This window comes from Myzus persicae, unplaced genomic scaffold (genome assembly GCF_001856785.1).
Source record: "Myzus persicae strain clone G006 unplaced genomic scaffold, MPER_G0061.0, whole genome shotgun sequence".
NCBI lineage: Eukaryota > Metazoa > Arthropoda > Insecta > Hemiptera > Aphididae > Myzus > Myzus persicae.
The window spans coordinates 197,747-214,722 of record NW_019103354.1 but is presented as its reverse complement, the minus strand read 5'-3'; the positions used below and the strand labels follow the sequence as shown (position 1 = coordinate 214,722).

The window sequence follows — 16,976 nt, the reverse complement described above, 5'->3', positions numbered from 1 at the left end:
AACAACTTAAAATAAATATATATTGAACATGGTAATGTACAGTAATATTTAATTAAATGTTGGGAATAACTGTTTATGAATAAGGAGAAATGCATTTGTAATTTAAACTTTCTTAAATAATTTAGTTATTATTATTTATGTTTGTATTTTATAAATTACAATATTTCTTACAGCATAGTTCTTTACACAATTATTTTGTTAGTTTTTTTTTCATCTGATTTATATTTTAAAATACTACAGATTAGTTACTGAATAAAATAATAACATGACAATAATGATACATATTTGATAATTAATAGGTAACCAAATTAAGAAAATTGATAGCTACTATTTAAAGGTAGTACCGAGTTCTAATTTTTATCAATTAATTATTTGTACAAAACCACAAATGATGGTTTTTGTCTTAAAACAGGTCTTGATTTATAATTTGTTATAAACAAAATGTTACCATTAAGCTGACCTTGAAATTTGCAACTCTATTATTGTACTTGTATACACTTTAAAATGATTTCATTAAAATTAAAATTAATTTTAGCAAGATAATTTATAAAGTTTAAAACTTTTAAACTTAGATTGTATGGATAAGTTCAAGAGTAATATTTCTTACAGGTACACTACATTTATAAAAACATACATATTTATATAATTTATCTTTGGACAATATATTTCATTTTATACATCTATTATATTTCAAGTACATAAATCATTTGTTCGTAATACTATGGTCATACAAACTAAACTGCATCTAACCAGTACAAAAAATAAAATAGTTTTAAGGTAAAGATCAGGACTTTCAGTGGTACCTAAAAGTGTATAATAATACTTTGTTACTGTAATAAATAATATAAAATTTAAACAATTTAATTTATGGATAAAATATACTTAAATTAATTATTGGATATACAATTTCATAAACCTTTCATATCATAATAATGCCATTCTTAAATAATGTTTAGTAAAATGGTTTGTTAATAAATTTAAATATAAATAAATATCAACACAATTGCTGACAATAAAATTCAATCATGACTATTAAAATATGCAATAACTGAGATCCACCACACTAATATATTACCACACATTGGTAAAACCATTTATAATCTTAGTATAATTATACTCACACATAATAACAATTAAAAGTGCAAATGTGTAAAATGATACAATATTTGTGTGTATATTATATATCTATGTTATAATTATTTTTTGAATAATAATATTTATTAAATAATGTGTACTAATACATATTTAAAAGCATAGAAAAGAAAAGAGAGACAGCAAGATAAAAGTATATTAAGACTATTTTCTTTCATAAATTTTGTCATTCAGAAATTACTATTTCCACCTCGACGGCGACTATTGTTTAGAGGACTTCGTTCTCTACGATGTCTACTGTTGCTTTCAGCACTGCCATCATCATAATAATCAGACAAGAACATAGACTCAGAGCCTGTCCCTATTGATCCATCAAAGTCCATGGGATAAGAAGAACTAAAGTACAAAAAATAACAAAAAAGTTAATTCAACATAAATAGTCAAGAATTATATACCAACAAACATAAATACAAAATTAAATCTGAGAAGTAATAGATTCAATGAGAAAATATAATAAACATAAGTTTTTAGTGAATTTTACCATATTATTTTTTTATACCAAAATAAAAATAAATATCAAGAAAAACATATGTAAATCTTAAACTTCTCAATTAAAATTTTAACTATGCATTTCTGAAACTTGCCTAATAATGCGACGGCAAGTAAAAAATAAAATTCTTTTAAGTTTTTTGTTGTAAAAGAAATAGTTGAATGACCACAGGCACCCATCTTCGCTAAATGGATCTGATCGCATATCAGGTGTATAGCTGTAAGTGACACATAATGAATATAGAATGTGTTTACAATTGGGTTGTATTAAGTTTATTACCTGTAAATGTCACATTGTGACATGCCAATTTCTTTGTCAATTACTTCCCAGAGTTTGTCACGTAACTGTGAGTAGTTTTTGGGAGCTGTATTACTTTGTAGATGATTTATCATAATAATCTGATTAGATGTAACACATGATGTTGCTGTGTTAGGTTCTACAATGACTGCTGATAAGTTATTATCCACATCTCTCATGACCCACTAAAATGATATAAAAAATAAAACATTAAAAATAATAAGTAACTGTTGTTCTTGAAACTTTTATAAGAAAAACATTTTTTTTGCTATTAAATATTTAGTAACTGAATAGTACACAAATAGTTTTTATTTTTACAGTTGGATATCTATAATTTGATTTTTTTTCTTGTCCCTAAATTGTCAATATATTATATAAGGTGTTGCAGAAATCAATACAAATTTAAAAACACCATTAATGTCACACGTTTTATTAAAAATGAAAATTTTTCCACAAAAAGCTACCAATCATCATCAGCAAAATTCCCATTTGTACCGATTTCTGAAACACCCTATAGTTCAAGCCTATCATAAAAGTGGGAGGACAAAAAACACACAGTTATTCCAGCACCAGTTCGATAAGAGGGCTACATTTTACCATTATATTATAGAATAGGGATTATGTATGTTTTTTGAATTAAACATGATTTATTATTTCTCACAAATACTGGTAGTTTGATGAGGGTGAAATCAAACACCAACAAAAATAATTTTTCCTCCCAATTCATAGAAATAAAACAACCTTTTTAATCAAAATTATGCTAATGATAAAAGTGTGAAATATGTTTACTTGGCACCCAATCGAATGCTATCGAAATAAAATTATGTATCAACCACGAGTTAAAACAATTAAAAATACTCTTTAAATATAATCATGGAACAGGAAGCTGCTTTTTCAATAACATATTTACAATATGTCAAATTTGCGACAAAATAAGACACTTGTCAAAGTTGTGTCATCTATTAATCAGAACTTAAAAAACTAACTTCTAGGTTAAACTTTAGTGATAGCTTCACCTTTATCTTCAGACTTCCCAAAATATAAATATTAAATAAATAATATAACTGAAACTCTGTGTTAAAGCTAAAATTAATATTAAATAACATTACAATGCCAGTAACAATAGGCACTGAAGCAAGTATATGTTGAATTATACATACGTTAATGTCTCCAAATAGCAAATTAAAAAAAGAACTTTTCATATTAACAGGAATAAGCCTCTAACTCTATACACAAATCAATTTTAATTACAAATAAACATAAGCTCCCATGAATTTGAAATTACAGCATATGTTATAAAAAATATATCTTTTCATAACATAATAATTGGAAATACATTTTTATACCAATATAATGCCAATATGACTTCAAAAATAGAACTTTAACATTGCATTAAGATAATAATATTAACAAAAATAATAATGATATCATAGTAATACAAACTCTGAAACTTGTAAGCGTAATATTTATAATTGTAACAATGTGCATAATATTAAAGAAGATGTAAAAAATATTTTTTCAAACAAACCCTGTATATTCAAGAGCTCACAGTATTTTCACAGATTCAAAAATGAACTATGGTTTGGCAGCACAAATAAAAACAAATTTGGAGACGCATCAGCTCAACTAGTTAATCAAAACCAATGGAAGGTGAAGCTATTTCAATAAATATAGGAAATAGAACAATTTATAACAAAACAAAAATATTTTCTTGAACCTACCTACACATGGAAATATAAAAAGCCTTACAAAATTTAAAAAAATGAATAAATTACATGATTATAAAATTGTAATTTTTACTTTAACAGCTGGATTAGACAAGCATAATTGATTTATAATAAAATAATTAATTTGATGTGAATTAGAAAATTCTAATATGAAATTACTTATTTGTCACTAGGCGCAAAATGATAGATATAACAAATAATTGGAAAACAAGAAAACATGAAAAGGTTATTAATTTAATGCACAATAATTAAGATTATAATAAAATAATAATAAAACAAAATTATTCTTTAGTAACCTTACAGTTAACAAAAATATCAATAATGATAATTGATAGGTGCCAGTGACATTAATAAATTTGAATCAATTTATAACTTTTTTAGTACCAACAACCTTTTGAATTTTAATTGTATATTTAGGTATACTTTAACATGACCAAGTAATGAACAATAATTCAAAAAATCAAAAAGGAAATACATATATGGCATAGTACGTGGTAGAACGTAGCCCTCCCATCAAACGGTGCACCTTGGTAGCAAAATAACCGTGAGCTTTTTGTCGGCCCATATTGTAAATGGAGTTTGGTCTCCTTACCTCTAATTTTCATATTATCTAAGGTATCTAATAGTGTATGGACAATTCTAGGTTGTCAATGAGGGTTATATCTTAAATGTATTTATTAGAACTAGTTTACAGAAGTTTAAACTACATAAAATCACTTTAAATTAGAATTGAATGTTATATTTTATAAATTTGATGAAGTGAATACTTATACAAATAACTGGAACATTAAATGATCATTTTTGCAGATGCAGAGCAACCGATTCCTAAATTTGAATCAGATAAACATTTAGGATACTAATAAAATTACACTAATGAGTTTTAAAATGTAATATTTTGATTAAAATAGTTAATAAATGAATAATAGAAGCTGGAATTCGTGAATATTTAAAAAACAAATGCAATATGATGACTTGGACAATGCATGTAATAACAAATGTTATCTCTATCGAAATATCATTTATCACAAATCAGTAATTTACACTTTTTAAAAGTAAAAAGGTTAGGTGTTCAAAAATTTAATGAGTTGACAATAATGATTATTAGGTCATTTTTAGGTTTTGTATCTACAGAGACTTATACTAAGAATATTGTTTTTATGCATGTAATATTTAAAATATTTTTATTTACCTCCAAGAGCTTCAAACAGTATTTAATTTTGCAAGATTTTCTTTATTTAAAAATTTGAGTGAATGTAAAAATCTTAATTCTATATTCAATAAACAATGCATTATAAAGAGCATAGAAATGAATGACAAAATATTAAACTACAACCAATTAATTATTATTAATTTTAATATTATACTATAAAATTAATTTGTAAATGAATTGTATACTTAACACTTTAAATCGTTAAATAATAATTAAATTGCTTACACTTCAGTGCCTTTTTTTTATCTTTAGTTAAAAAACTAGTCGGGTGAATGAAAAGTGGCCGCTGGCAAAATGATAGGAACCTTTTTTTTTTCGATAAGCTGCGTGTTCTCAAAGTGGATCACGTAAAGCGCGTAATTGCATTATGATTAATAATTAAAATGCGAGTGTTTTTTTCCATAATTTTGTGGTACAATGATAAAAATTCACCGCTAGGCGCGTAAGCATCAGAGGCCACTTTTCATTCACCCGACTATAATAATAATATTATAATAATATTCAACCATAATATTTATTAATTATTAACCTGCAAACTACGTTCTCTACTAAATTCTGATGACTTGGCGTCTGTGAAATCGTAGTCAGGTGCAAATGTGGCATTAAGTGTTGCAATCAAGTAAAATAAAGATTTGCGTGATATTGTATCACATAACAAGACTTCTTCATCTCCAGATACACTGAGACTGTAAACATACATAAATCATCCATTAAATTAAATTTAAATCAACTTTTTTAAGTAGGCTTTAAGATTAGATAATACCATACAATAATAGATAATCGTTAAATTATGAAAGTCAAATTATTTAATGACAAAAGTTAAGACTAATGAGAGTATTATTTTAACTATTTCTGATAAGCAGGCCTGTAGTTGAATATTTTCTGCCCTAGAGCAAAAATTGTAATGCAGCTTTTTATACCATTATTTTTTTTATTTTTCCGCCTTCAATTTCTTTCAAAATTGTATGATGCCCTACACATCACTTGCTTGTTCCCTAGTGACGAGCTAACTAATAAGTGATAACTATCATGTAAAATGTTTAACTTTCACAATATCCTCAAACAGCAACTCTGTGTATTTCTTATTAGATATTTAAAACGAAAGTGATGCCTATAATAGACTGTTTTTCTTTTCAATATATTATCTAAATATATTTTACTATTGAAGTCAGAAAATCATTTTATTGTAAAACATTAAATTTACCATATAAGTTTAATACAAATTACCAGTAATCAGGGCCGTCTTAAGGTTTTACGGGGCCCCGGGCCCAACATATTTCGGGGGCCTTACAATACCTACTAAATTATGGTATATAAATTTTTTAACACATAATGCATATTATTTATTAAATATTACACTTTATTAGTAAAAAGTGAATTTTTGTTTAAATCTCTGTTACTTTATTCTTTATTTTACTTTCAAAATAAACGGTCAAAAAATACTTTCCTATTAATTATAACGTCAAGATATTAATTATTCATACATCAATATGTTTTATAGTTAAAAAATAAATGTAATTCATTAAACAAAAACTAATATATTTTTAAAAAAAACATGATATAAATTTTTCAATTATTAAATACTCTTTAATGGTTTCTTCTTAGCTTTTTCATTCGCAAAGTCTTCAATAACATTTTCATAATCTAAACTTGATAGTAGTTCATGTTCAATACTCATTAAAGATAGGGAGTTTAATCGTTTCTGGCTCATTGTACTTCTAAGCTCTTCTTTAATTAAATTTAACTTTGAAAATGAACGTTCCCCACTGCAGTTGGTAATCATCATTGATAAAAAAATTCGGAAAGATATTATTATGTTTGGAAATGTTTCTTCTAGTCTATTTGTTTTTAAATATTTGTATGTACTAGAAATACTGAATTCAGAAATATCAAGTTCCGATAGATACGCTTTTAAGTGTATACATTCTAAAATTAATTCATTTTCATTAATATCTACGTGATAAATTTCCGCAAATGTTTTACAATGGACTTGTACTTTTTTTGTCTCTAAATTTTTTAAATTAGAGAATAATCCAAACAGTTTATTTATTGAATTGTATGATTTACCACGAATTTTTAACTGAGTTATTAATGTATCTATTATTGGGAAGTAAGTTTCTATTTTGAATTTTTCACTACCTGAAAACGATGTACTTTTGTTTGTCAGTTCACCGGGTAATGTTAAATGAATACTCCTCTTCTTAGTTCGTTGGTGTAAATCTTTATAGTCAGAATCTGGAAATTTTTCTCTAGCGGAACTTTCATAACTATAAAAGTTATCTCTAATCTCACTTAGAAATCCAGCAAGAGAATCAAATAATTTTGAACCGACGTCAATAGTAAGGTTTTCTTTTTGTAAATTTTTGTTAATTTTCTTCGTCATAAACGCATAATTAAGAACCGTTCTTAAATTGTTATTTTCTATTTAGTTGAGTGTGTAATTTATTAATTTATAATTATAATAATAAAGAAAATAATAAATATTAAGGTTAGTGTAAAGTTTACTTACGTAAGACAAATTTTTTTTGAATTAAAAATTAAACGCACACGAGCCAAAATGTAGATATTTATGTGGATTATCCGATTATATGTGTGTGTAATGTTCTATGAACTGCAGCTGTACAGTCAACAATGACGATTGACATCTGTGTCGACGCTACAGCTTATAAGATAAGATATTTCATATTATTTTATAAATAGCACTTGCAATACTTCTATGTGCTTCTACGTAAAACAAATCGAAATAACCGATAACGGCGATAACATAGCGCACGTAAAAATAATGTACGTGTAATGTGGACCAGAAATAACAATAAAATTTAGAAATTAATCAAATTGTATTATTTTGATACAAAGCTAATTTAAATATTTTTTCGTTCGAGATTTATATTAAAAACATTCAAAAAAATGTAAAATTATGATATTCGTAAATAATGTAATCTATGTGAATTTGGGGCCCTTAAAATTTTGGGGCCCCGGGCCCGGGCCCTACGGGCCCATGCCTTAAGACGGCACTGCCAGTAATATATAATTTGAATTGCTTTACCTAATCATAAACATGGTTGTACCAATATTTTAGCCTTAATCTATAATGAAATAAAAATAAAGTTTACCTACAGTAATACCTATGTATTAAATACTAATATTATAATATTATAAGAGATAGGGTAACTTTAACATAATTTGTTTTTTATTTTTGGTATGTATCATGACAAAAAAACTAGCCAGCTAAGTATCATTTCAACTTTTTGATACATATCCTCCACTCTTTACTTCCCCTATATTGTAGTTCTCCACTTCTTATAAGCTATCAATCACATGCATACATATATAATATAGAAAAAAACTATTACAACTGTGATGATACCTATCTATTTTATCATGGTCTGTACATAAAACTGTAAATGCAATGTTAGTTTTTAATACCTTCTTCCATATCGTGGATCACTGTTGGGTGAACAGCCCAGTGCTTCGAGGTCACCTGGCTGTGTGCCACTCTGGGAGTAAAACTTTTTATACTTATGTTTTTCATCGCCTACCATTTTGCACGAATAGCTTTCGATCCTAGGTACAACAAAAAATATTATGACCAACATGTACATTTGAATGATGAGTATAACAACAATATTACCTGGCAACGACTTTAACATCTCCTCGGTCCACACAAAGCGCTCTCGACAGCTCGGTTAATTGAGAGCTCTCCAACAGTTTCATGATGGATACAACAATGGAGCAATGTCAATATTATTTATATCCGCAAATTGTGCGGGAAATACCGTATTCGTTGTACAAAGCAATTACTCAAATTCGGGTATGTCGTCAAACGTTCCATTTTTACGCTGATAGCACCGCGGTCCATGTAAGGACGGATATGGTCGTCCCTGTCCAGACGGTATGGTACTGTCGTCGACACCGACCTTCGAAGGGCAAATTACGAATGACGGTTTCCGGGCAGGAAAAAATACAATAGGTACGCCTACGGTGAGCCGTCTAGTCAGCCGGCGATCAGTAAAAGATTGCTGATTAATAACAACGGATCTCGACCTAGGTATTCGCCGTATTGATTCGAACGCCGTGCAGTCGCGTACGAGGGGTCGAAATGTCGAACGAAAAAGAAAGGCGCAATGACTAAACGGTCGGGCGCAACACACACTTGAAAGAGTTGAAAGTCGTAACACTTGCTTTGTCCGTTGAACGTTTATTATTTATCGAGTTGTTTTTGTTTACTCACAGCGCGCGCGCACTAACATTCACGCACACAGACACACACTCACACAATTACGGATTACGGACGCGATAAAAATGACCGCCAAGCCAAAATGCCGATTGCCGCCGCTGCCACCAATATCTAATAATAATATTTTGCGGGATGTTGTGTTGACGACCTTGACTCCTTTGTACTATTTATCTTTCTGATATTATTATTATTGTTGTTGCAAGCTGATGCCTGGTAGTGAGCCAGTCGGGAATCTCTAATCTTTATCATTTGAACACGGTACCACCCCACCGAACTACCGTAGCGCCATCCTTTACCTACAATACCGTCGCAGCCGCAATATCATTCTTTCGCTCTCACTCTCTCTCTCTCTCTCTCTCTCTCTCTCGAACGTGCGCTCATACGCACACGATCATTACATTGTACTATGACTATGTCGGATGGTGTGTGTGTGTGAACGTGGGAGGTGTAGAGTGAGAGAGAAAGAGTTTTCGAGGGGCCCGAGCGCGCATGCGCACACGGCTCTACGGCAAACGGCCTTTGGTTTGGAAAACAGCTGCCCGCGCCCGACGTTATTCAGTCATTGTGACATTGTGTTGCTTCGCCATCGGTTGGTGGGGTAGCCTGGGTTGGTGGGTTGTGGGCTTGTGGCCTTGTGGGTGAGTGAGTGTCTACTGTCGAGTGATCGTCATCAGTCGGTCGTCGCCGGTAGAGGACGGAAATAATATTATTATTTTAACGTTTTCCGCGATTTTTAGTTTTTACACTTTTGGTGATTTTATCACTCACAACTAAATTACGTCAGAATTCTATACCTATAGTCGCCGGCACAAAAAACTGAGCGCTAACCGTCATGCAACAAGCACCGATTTTCGTTAGTGGTTATCAACCATGACGCCCGATTTTTTTTTTACTATCAAATTAAACTGAAGGCATTTGAATGATATAATTTGTATTTAGGGACTATAATTGTCAGTGTTTATTAAACACCGGATTACTGGTCAACGTTAATTTTTCGTCCCTGCTCAATATACGATGCGTGACGGTAGTGCGCCTGTAGAATGTTGAGAACCAATGCTTACAGCAATAGCACTGGTTCGGAGGAATGGGTCGCGGGGGGGCAGCGCTCATTTTTAGTGTCCGTGACTACAGTAATATTATGTCTACAGTCTTCACATATAAATATCAATAGGTAATAGTGTTATAGTTTAAAGTATTTAAATTGTATGTATGTACCTATACCATAATAAATAGGACGTATGGTACTATATGACTAAAATAGATAAAAAAATATCACACTAGGTACCTACAAATTTAATTCCTCCATCAAATGCTTACTTGAGAGGATCGGCTAATGTAATATTTATTATTTACAAACTACGCTACCTATATTTCCCGTTGCACGTAGATCATTTGTTGTAGCTTATAGCCAAGGCCCACGGTATAGGTAACTACATGATATAAGCTTAAACTTCATAAAACATTGTTTACAGACCGTGATCCCATAAAAGCTCGCAGCATACAACAGTAGATTAGAAGTAGGTATATAATATTATAGTGTTATACTTATAAAAATGTAAATTAACAAATAATAAGACTACACCTATTTTAAAATTGAAATAAAAAAAAAAGGATATACCAAAAACATAATAAGCTGATAACAATATGATTTTAAATAATACATAGGATTTTCACAATAATCCCTCACTTATCTGAAGCATAAAATGCAAAATCAGTAAGATTATGCCGTAAAATAAAATTGTGAAATTGAAGAATTGAAAACAGATATTAGGTAGTTACGTCAGATGGCCTAGGAACGGAGGAACGGGAGGTTACTGTTGGCTGTTGCCATAATATATAAAGGAGCCAGAAACACACCAAAAGCAGATGATTTATAAAGGTAGATGTAGATGCACCTACAAGACAGTCAGCTTTTTTTACTTATTATTATAAATTTTACTTATTGTACACTGCACACAGACACACAGTACATATCTACATGGGTGCTCATCACGATTTACGGGTCACAGGTAGTATGGACTTCCTGGTCGCACTTGATAAACTTTGTCTTAATAGTTCATTCCATAGATCGTTCCGAACGACAGCGATGTGATTTCATTTAGTACCAACCTACTTTGTTACTAAATAATAATGTTACGGACGTTGGTCGCTTTATTATAAGCTCACTACATAATAAAATGATCGATTAACAATATATTATGTTCACGGATATAGTACTCAACCCATTTATAATGTAAAAAGTAGAAACAAGGACTCATATAGGAAGTACGCTGATAAACATCATTTAAATACATAAAATAAATATACTATTGTACACTCAGAATTCTATAAAAAAAAAGGTGAAATGTTATGTGTTAGAATTAATGTAAAAAAATAAAATATATCAAAGTTATAATTTGAAATATAGTTAATAATAATAATCTTTACTTATGGAATTCAATTCCAATTCCAATAATATTAATAAGACAGTGTAATGTAAAATATAGTGTATACTGTAAAATAAAAATATATAGATTTATAATAAATAGTTTTAAATTAAAATATAATATAGCATATAATGAAATATATAATTATGAGTTATGACAATTATGTATAATAATAATTGTTTTTGTTTTATTAAATTTACCAATACAATAATAATACCTACGTCTTTTTTATATCATACATTTTAAATAGGTGAATGTAGTCAGAAAAAATGTATAAGCAAAACGGTTGATATAGTTAGTTACTTTTATTAGACACCTATATAATTACAGTACCTACCTTCCTATAACTGCTTTAGAATGCTGTTATTACCTATTGGCTATTATAAGTTTACTCTATAAAAAATGACTACCAAGGCAGATGCACGATGCGCCCTCCATAACAATTACTTCTACATTAAGATTTTAAAGAAATTATATTTTTTTTCTGTAAAAACTGAATGGCTAAAGTTTAAAGTTTTTCACCTAGGCACCTACGTAGTACAGTCCCTATAAATACGTAAGATAATATGTACCTATTATGAAATATGAGTTATAACTTATAACATAATCAATAATCATATATACGTTACACCGTAGTACAGTACGCATGTTATGGATATGGTACTATGGTAGTTTGGGGGCATCCATATAATAATAAATCATTAAATTATCTATAATATATATCATATAATATGTATAACTATGTCTTTTCTGGATATAAATAATTTTTATTTTTGTTTATCCTTTCCCCGAAATGACTCGATCGTCGATAACAATAATTTACTATACCTAGTATTATTATTGCTATTTGCTACTTGATATTAAATTTATTATATTGTATTATAAAATATTTTCTGATGTATACAAAATACAGTACAAAAAGTTCCTTCAGACTAAAAAGTGATTGGAAAAATTAAAATATATTTCATCGCTTTTTAATTTATTTATAATTGTGCGCTTACTGACGGTAATAAGTAAAAAAAAGAATAAGGAAAAAAACAAAACGGAAAATCAATTTAAAAAAATGTAAAATATAATTCTAATTGATTATGAAAATTAAAAAAATACATACATCTGTAATTAGTGTGTAAGTGATCAGTGATCACTTTTTATTCACACATTCAACATTTTTAAATGTATGAATCAAAAAAAAAATACAAATTATCATCGCAAAAAAATTCACATAAATACTTCGTTACATACTACAGTACCAAATATTTTTTATGAAACAAGATTTTCAAAAGAATAAAATTTTTTATACTTCTATATTTTTAAATATTAAATTTAACATACATTTTTTTTGAGAGATTGGATACTGACCGTTTTTAAGAAGTCTATGTGTTTCTGTGTACATTTGTCCGTGTATACATAATATGTATATTATTAGTATTAACACTTGATAATTCGATTCTAAGTTTATTTGAAATAAACGTTTAAAAGTTACAATAAAATAGTAAAATATACATGACTTAGGAGTTAGGATGTACACTGTACACTGAACATACCTACAGAAAGATTGTATGCTGGTGCTGGACTTAGCAATTACAAATTAACAGAGTTGGCGGTACAGTATTACAGGACACACACGAGGCGGGCTTATATGATGGAATTTTCTGGGGTTATACATATATATACATAGTATTTTTATGATTTTGTTTCTATACGTCAATATTGTTCATTTTATAGATATGCAATTAAAAACCGAATTAATAAACAGTCATTTTGTAGAATATGTTTCTATTTATATCCCAGTATTTTTTTTTAAGTAAATAAGTTGAAGTACAGATTCCATGGAAACCAATTTTAATTGAAAAAAATATTCTGAATATGAAATAAACTATGAATAATATAATAAAAAATTGTTTATTTGAATTTGTATTTACTATTAAGATTATGACAAAAAACTTTGGAGTCAGTTGAAGTACCTAGGTGCATCAAATTAACTCTTATTATGTCGTCACCCTGTATTTTCTGCGTGTGCTATTATTATATCAATTAAGCCGATTGTTGTTAACAAATTATGTTGAAAAACATTAAAAATTAAAAACATGGATTTTACTCAAAACCTATATTATTTTATTGCTGTAACTCAATATTTTTAAATTGTAAGTACCTATTCAATCAAATTTGTATACAACACTTGTCCATACATAATACAATTACAAACATATTTTGACTTTTTTGTCATTTGACATTTGAAATTGGTAGGTAGTGGACGAAGGATGAAAGAATTGGAACAGCATTGGAATGTAAAAACGGTTCAGTATGATAACAGGCAAGGACCTAATAGTGTCTTAGATTAATGATTAAAAATAATACATTTATCATTAAAAAATATTTTATTATTTATTTGAAAACTGTATACTAGTTGTCATAAGTATTATTAATTACTAGTATATGGTCCATTAGTCGAAATTTGACCAAAAAACCAGTTTAATATTGTAAAATCTACACCGTCTAAAGACTAAATTTACATTATTCTTAGCACGCACACACATCACACATGGTTCGGTATCAACGCTTCTTCTCCTATTATTCGTATAAAACGGTTGAAAAAAACTATTGCTTTTTATTTATTTCATAGTTTCATATACTACCTGAATTCGACTGGACAATTTTTTTTTAGTTTTAATTTAATGGACAGATGGCGCTACTGCTGTATTTTTCTATTTGTATTTTGTCCGTCTATTAACGGCAACATTTGTGTAGAATTTTGTTTTGAGCAACTCTAATTTACAATACCTTTCCAAGGAATAGAATAATAAATACATATATTTAACTATAAAAAAATGTGGCTAGCATATTAATATATAATTGGTATTGTATTAGATATATATAACATGTAGTTTGGTTTATGTAATCTCTATTATTATTATTATTGTCTGAGTTGTCTATGTCCAAATTATATTTATTATTTATTGTATCATGTAATGGTACTATTGGGCCTCCGCCCGTTATGTATACATCAAATAGATCAAATCAAATATAGATTATCAATATTGCATTATGATTGTTATGTATTATTTATATCTTGAATTCTAATGAGTAAAATCTCTAATTTCCAGAGAAAAGATTACCGAATATTATCTATAGGTCTATTAGTACTTCCTACGAGTGGAGGTAAAAAGATGAGGCATTGGTATTTGGTACCGTTGTGCGTTTTCGCCATTAGTGTATTATTGTGTTCATAGTGTGAGCTGTTCTACTCAGTAATCTGTACAATGTTCACATTTCTAAAATAAATTCAACATTAATATAGTCAACTAATTCATTGTTATTTATATCAGTATATACTATACATACATATATATATTTTTTTGTATGCGATACGTATAATGGTAATTATTATAATCTAAATACGTGCCTTATGATGTATACGTTTATCTATCCTATCAACCCTCTACTTATTTTATACCTAGTGGATATATTATTATCTTCCATGCATGTATATAAATATTTTTTGTAGTCAAATACCATTGATTAATTTATCTTTTCATTTTAATATTTTTTTACATTATTTTTATGAAATGTTACACCTCTCTTTCATCTAGATACATCGATATTCTCGTTATCCATTATTTCTATCACCTCAAATACCTAAACAAATGGTCCGAGCGCAAATTCTTTTGAATCATATACCTATGTCATAAACGTCATAATTTTATCATGGTTCCGATTCAACTCACAATTTAATAGTTAATTCTAACATTCGTCCATGTACTTACGTATATGGTTCAGTGACATAATATGACATGTAGCTATATAGGTGGGCTTGCCCCTGTCTGATTGTAAAAGGAGCCGAACTGTTGGGCCGGTTATTGTTGAAATAACACATCTATAATATTTTGTTAATTTTGAGAAAATATTTTATTATGTAACAATTTGCATAGGTACTCCTGTAAATGAATAACTAAGAATGTCGATTCATTGATCTGTTAAAATAATTTCCGGTATTCAGTAATTATTAGAAAAACATAATTTAATATGCAGTATTAAGCACGAAAACATAGAGATAGAATATAGGTGTTCATTTCAATGTTCCCGATAATTGCACAGTATAACAAAACATATTTTTAATTATATTGTAGTATAGTGTTCAAAATTAGCACCCGTAAAATTACAGACTCGAAAGAAGAGAAAAACAATGGAATAAAGTAAATAATAAATAATAATAATATACAAATCACAAGAACTTCACATAATATATATAGGTGTACACTGGTACACTGAATATCAATACAAAAATGTTTGCTTAATCAAATAAAATGAAAATTTAATACAAGGTATATCATAAGTTTTTATAATAGCAATTCATAAATATTAAAGATACAGTGGCACGATTGATTTAAAATTCAAATGTTGAAAAAATTCATAAAAATCAGGAAAATTTGCAAATTATTTTGTAGTTAAATGTATATAAAATGTTCAATTTTTATAGCTAAATATTGAAAAAACTAAAACGAAGTTTCTCATATTAATTATTATATATTTCATATTTTCATAGTATAACTAAAGTATTAAGGAGAGTTAATGTAAAACTAATAATGTAAGTTGGAATGGAAAACTTTTAAGATTCTGTTAGGAAAAAATAAATTTGTAACCTACGTTAATTGAATCAATATCTAAACAATAAATGTTAGAATTAATACAAATATGAATTGATAATTTTACAAGTTGTTTAAAATGATAAAAAATAGACAATATACGAAAGATATGAAATTGGTCTTCGTATTGACCTACAAAATGTGTATTTTTAATTTGCCAAAAACATGAAACTGATGATTTTTTTAAACAACTTTTATAGTTTAAAATATTTTTAAAAACCAAAAATCTTTTATACTAGTATTTTGGTAAAATAAATCCGTCCTGCAGTGTTTTTCTTATAGACATTTATAGGAATGGCAGCATTACCGCCTACCACAACCTACAACTATTGTCATTTGTCAATTAAGCTATATAACTAGATTAACTTTTACACTTTTACCAACGCTTTGGTTACCCACTTTCCCGCTTTTTTATAATTAATAATTACAAATTTTTTATATGACTATAAATAGTAAGGCCCAGACTCCTAGATATAATATTTGTATGTTATTTGATGTACCATATCTTCAAGGATACAAAAAATAATAGCTAATTAGTCAATAAATCTAATAGCTTATGAAAAAACATGCGAACAATTTTTAAGCTTTAACCATACCTCTATAAACTACAAAAAAATTTGTTGAATTTTGAGTGAATTATCTATTCAGCGGTATATTACAGTGATACAATATATAATAATTATTTTTAGGTAGTATAGCTAGTAAGCCACTATATCTTCTATAATTGACATTGATTTAATGAGGTCCTTAATGAGTAATGATATATCTATGTCTATACCTATACATCTAAATAA

General features: G+C 28.2%; 1 protein-coding gene across 2 annotated transcripts; it reads right to left on the bottom strand.

The window, feature by feature from the left end:
* Nucleotides 1-623: 623 nt before the first annotated feature.
* LOC111034362 (repressor of RNA polymerase III transcription MAF1 homolog) lies at nucleotides 624-9,435 on the bottom strand. Of its 2 annotated transcripts, XM_022315543.1 has the most exons (6): nucleotides 8,508-9,429; nucleotides 8,303-8,440; nucleotides 5,406-5,562; nucleotides 1,922-2,124; nucleotides 1,737-1,859; nucleotides 624-1,488 (listed from the first exon to the last, which is right to left on the bottom strand). In XM_022315543.1, exons 1-6 carry the CDS (start codon nucleotides 8,588-8,590, stop codon nucleotides 1,323-1,325), a joined length of 870 nt encoding a protein of 289 aa, XP_022171235.1. In that variant the 5' UTR covers nucleotides 8,591-9,429; the 3' UTR covers nucleotides 624-1,322. The 2 variants fall into 2 exon arrangements, with proteins under 2 accessions (XP_022171235.1, XP_022171236.1); XM_022315544.1 differs by lacking the exon at nucleotides 1,737-1,859 and having other exon boundaries at nucleotides 8,508-9,435.
* Between the last annotated feature and the right edge of the window lie 7,541 nt (nucleotides 9,436-16,976).

What these genes read in the sequence shown, in the direction of transcription:
- LOC111034362 (XM_022315543.1), bottom strand. Translation starts at nt 8,590, where the DNA reads ATGAAACTGTTGGAGAGCTCTCAATTAACCGAGCTGTCGAGAGCGCTT. An exon ending in GATGTTAAAGTCGTTGCCAG is followed by an intron (nt 8,441 to 8,507) that starts GTAATATTGTTG and finishes TGTTGTACCTAG; the next exon opens with GATCGAAAGCTATTCGTGCA. An exon ending in GTAGAGAACGTAGTTTGCAG is followed by an intron (nt 2,125 to 5,405) that starts GTTAATAATTAA and finishes ATATCATTTTAG; the next exon opens with TGGGTCATGAGAGATGTGGA.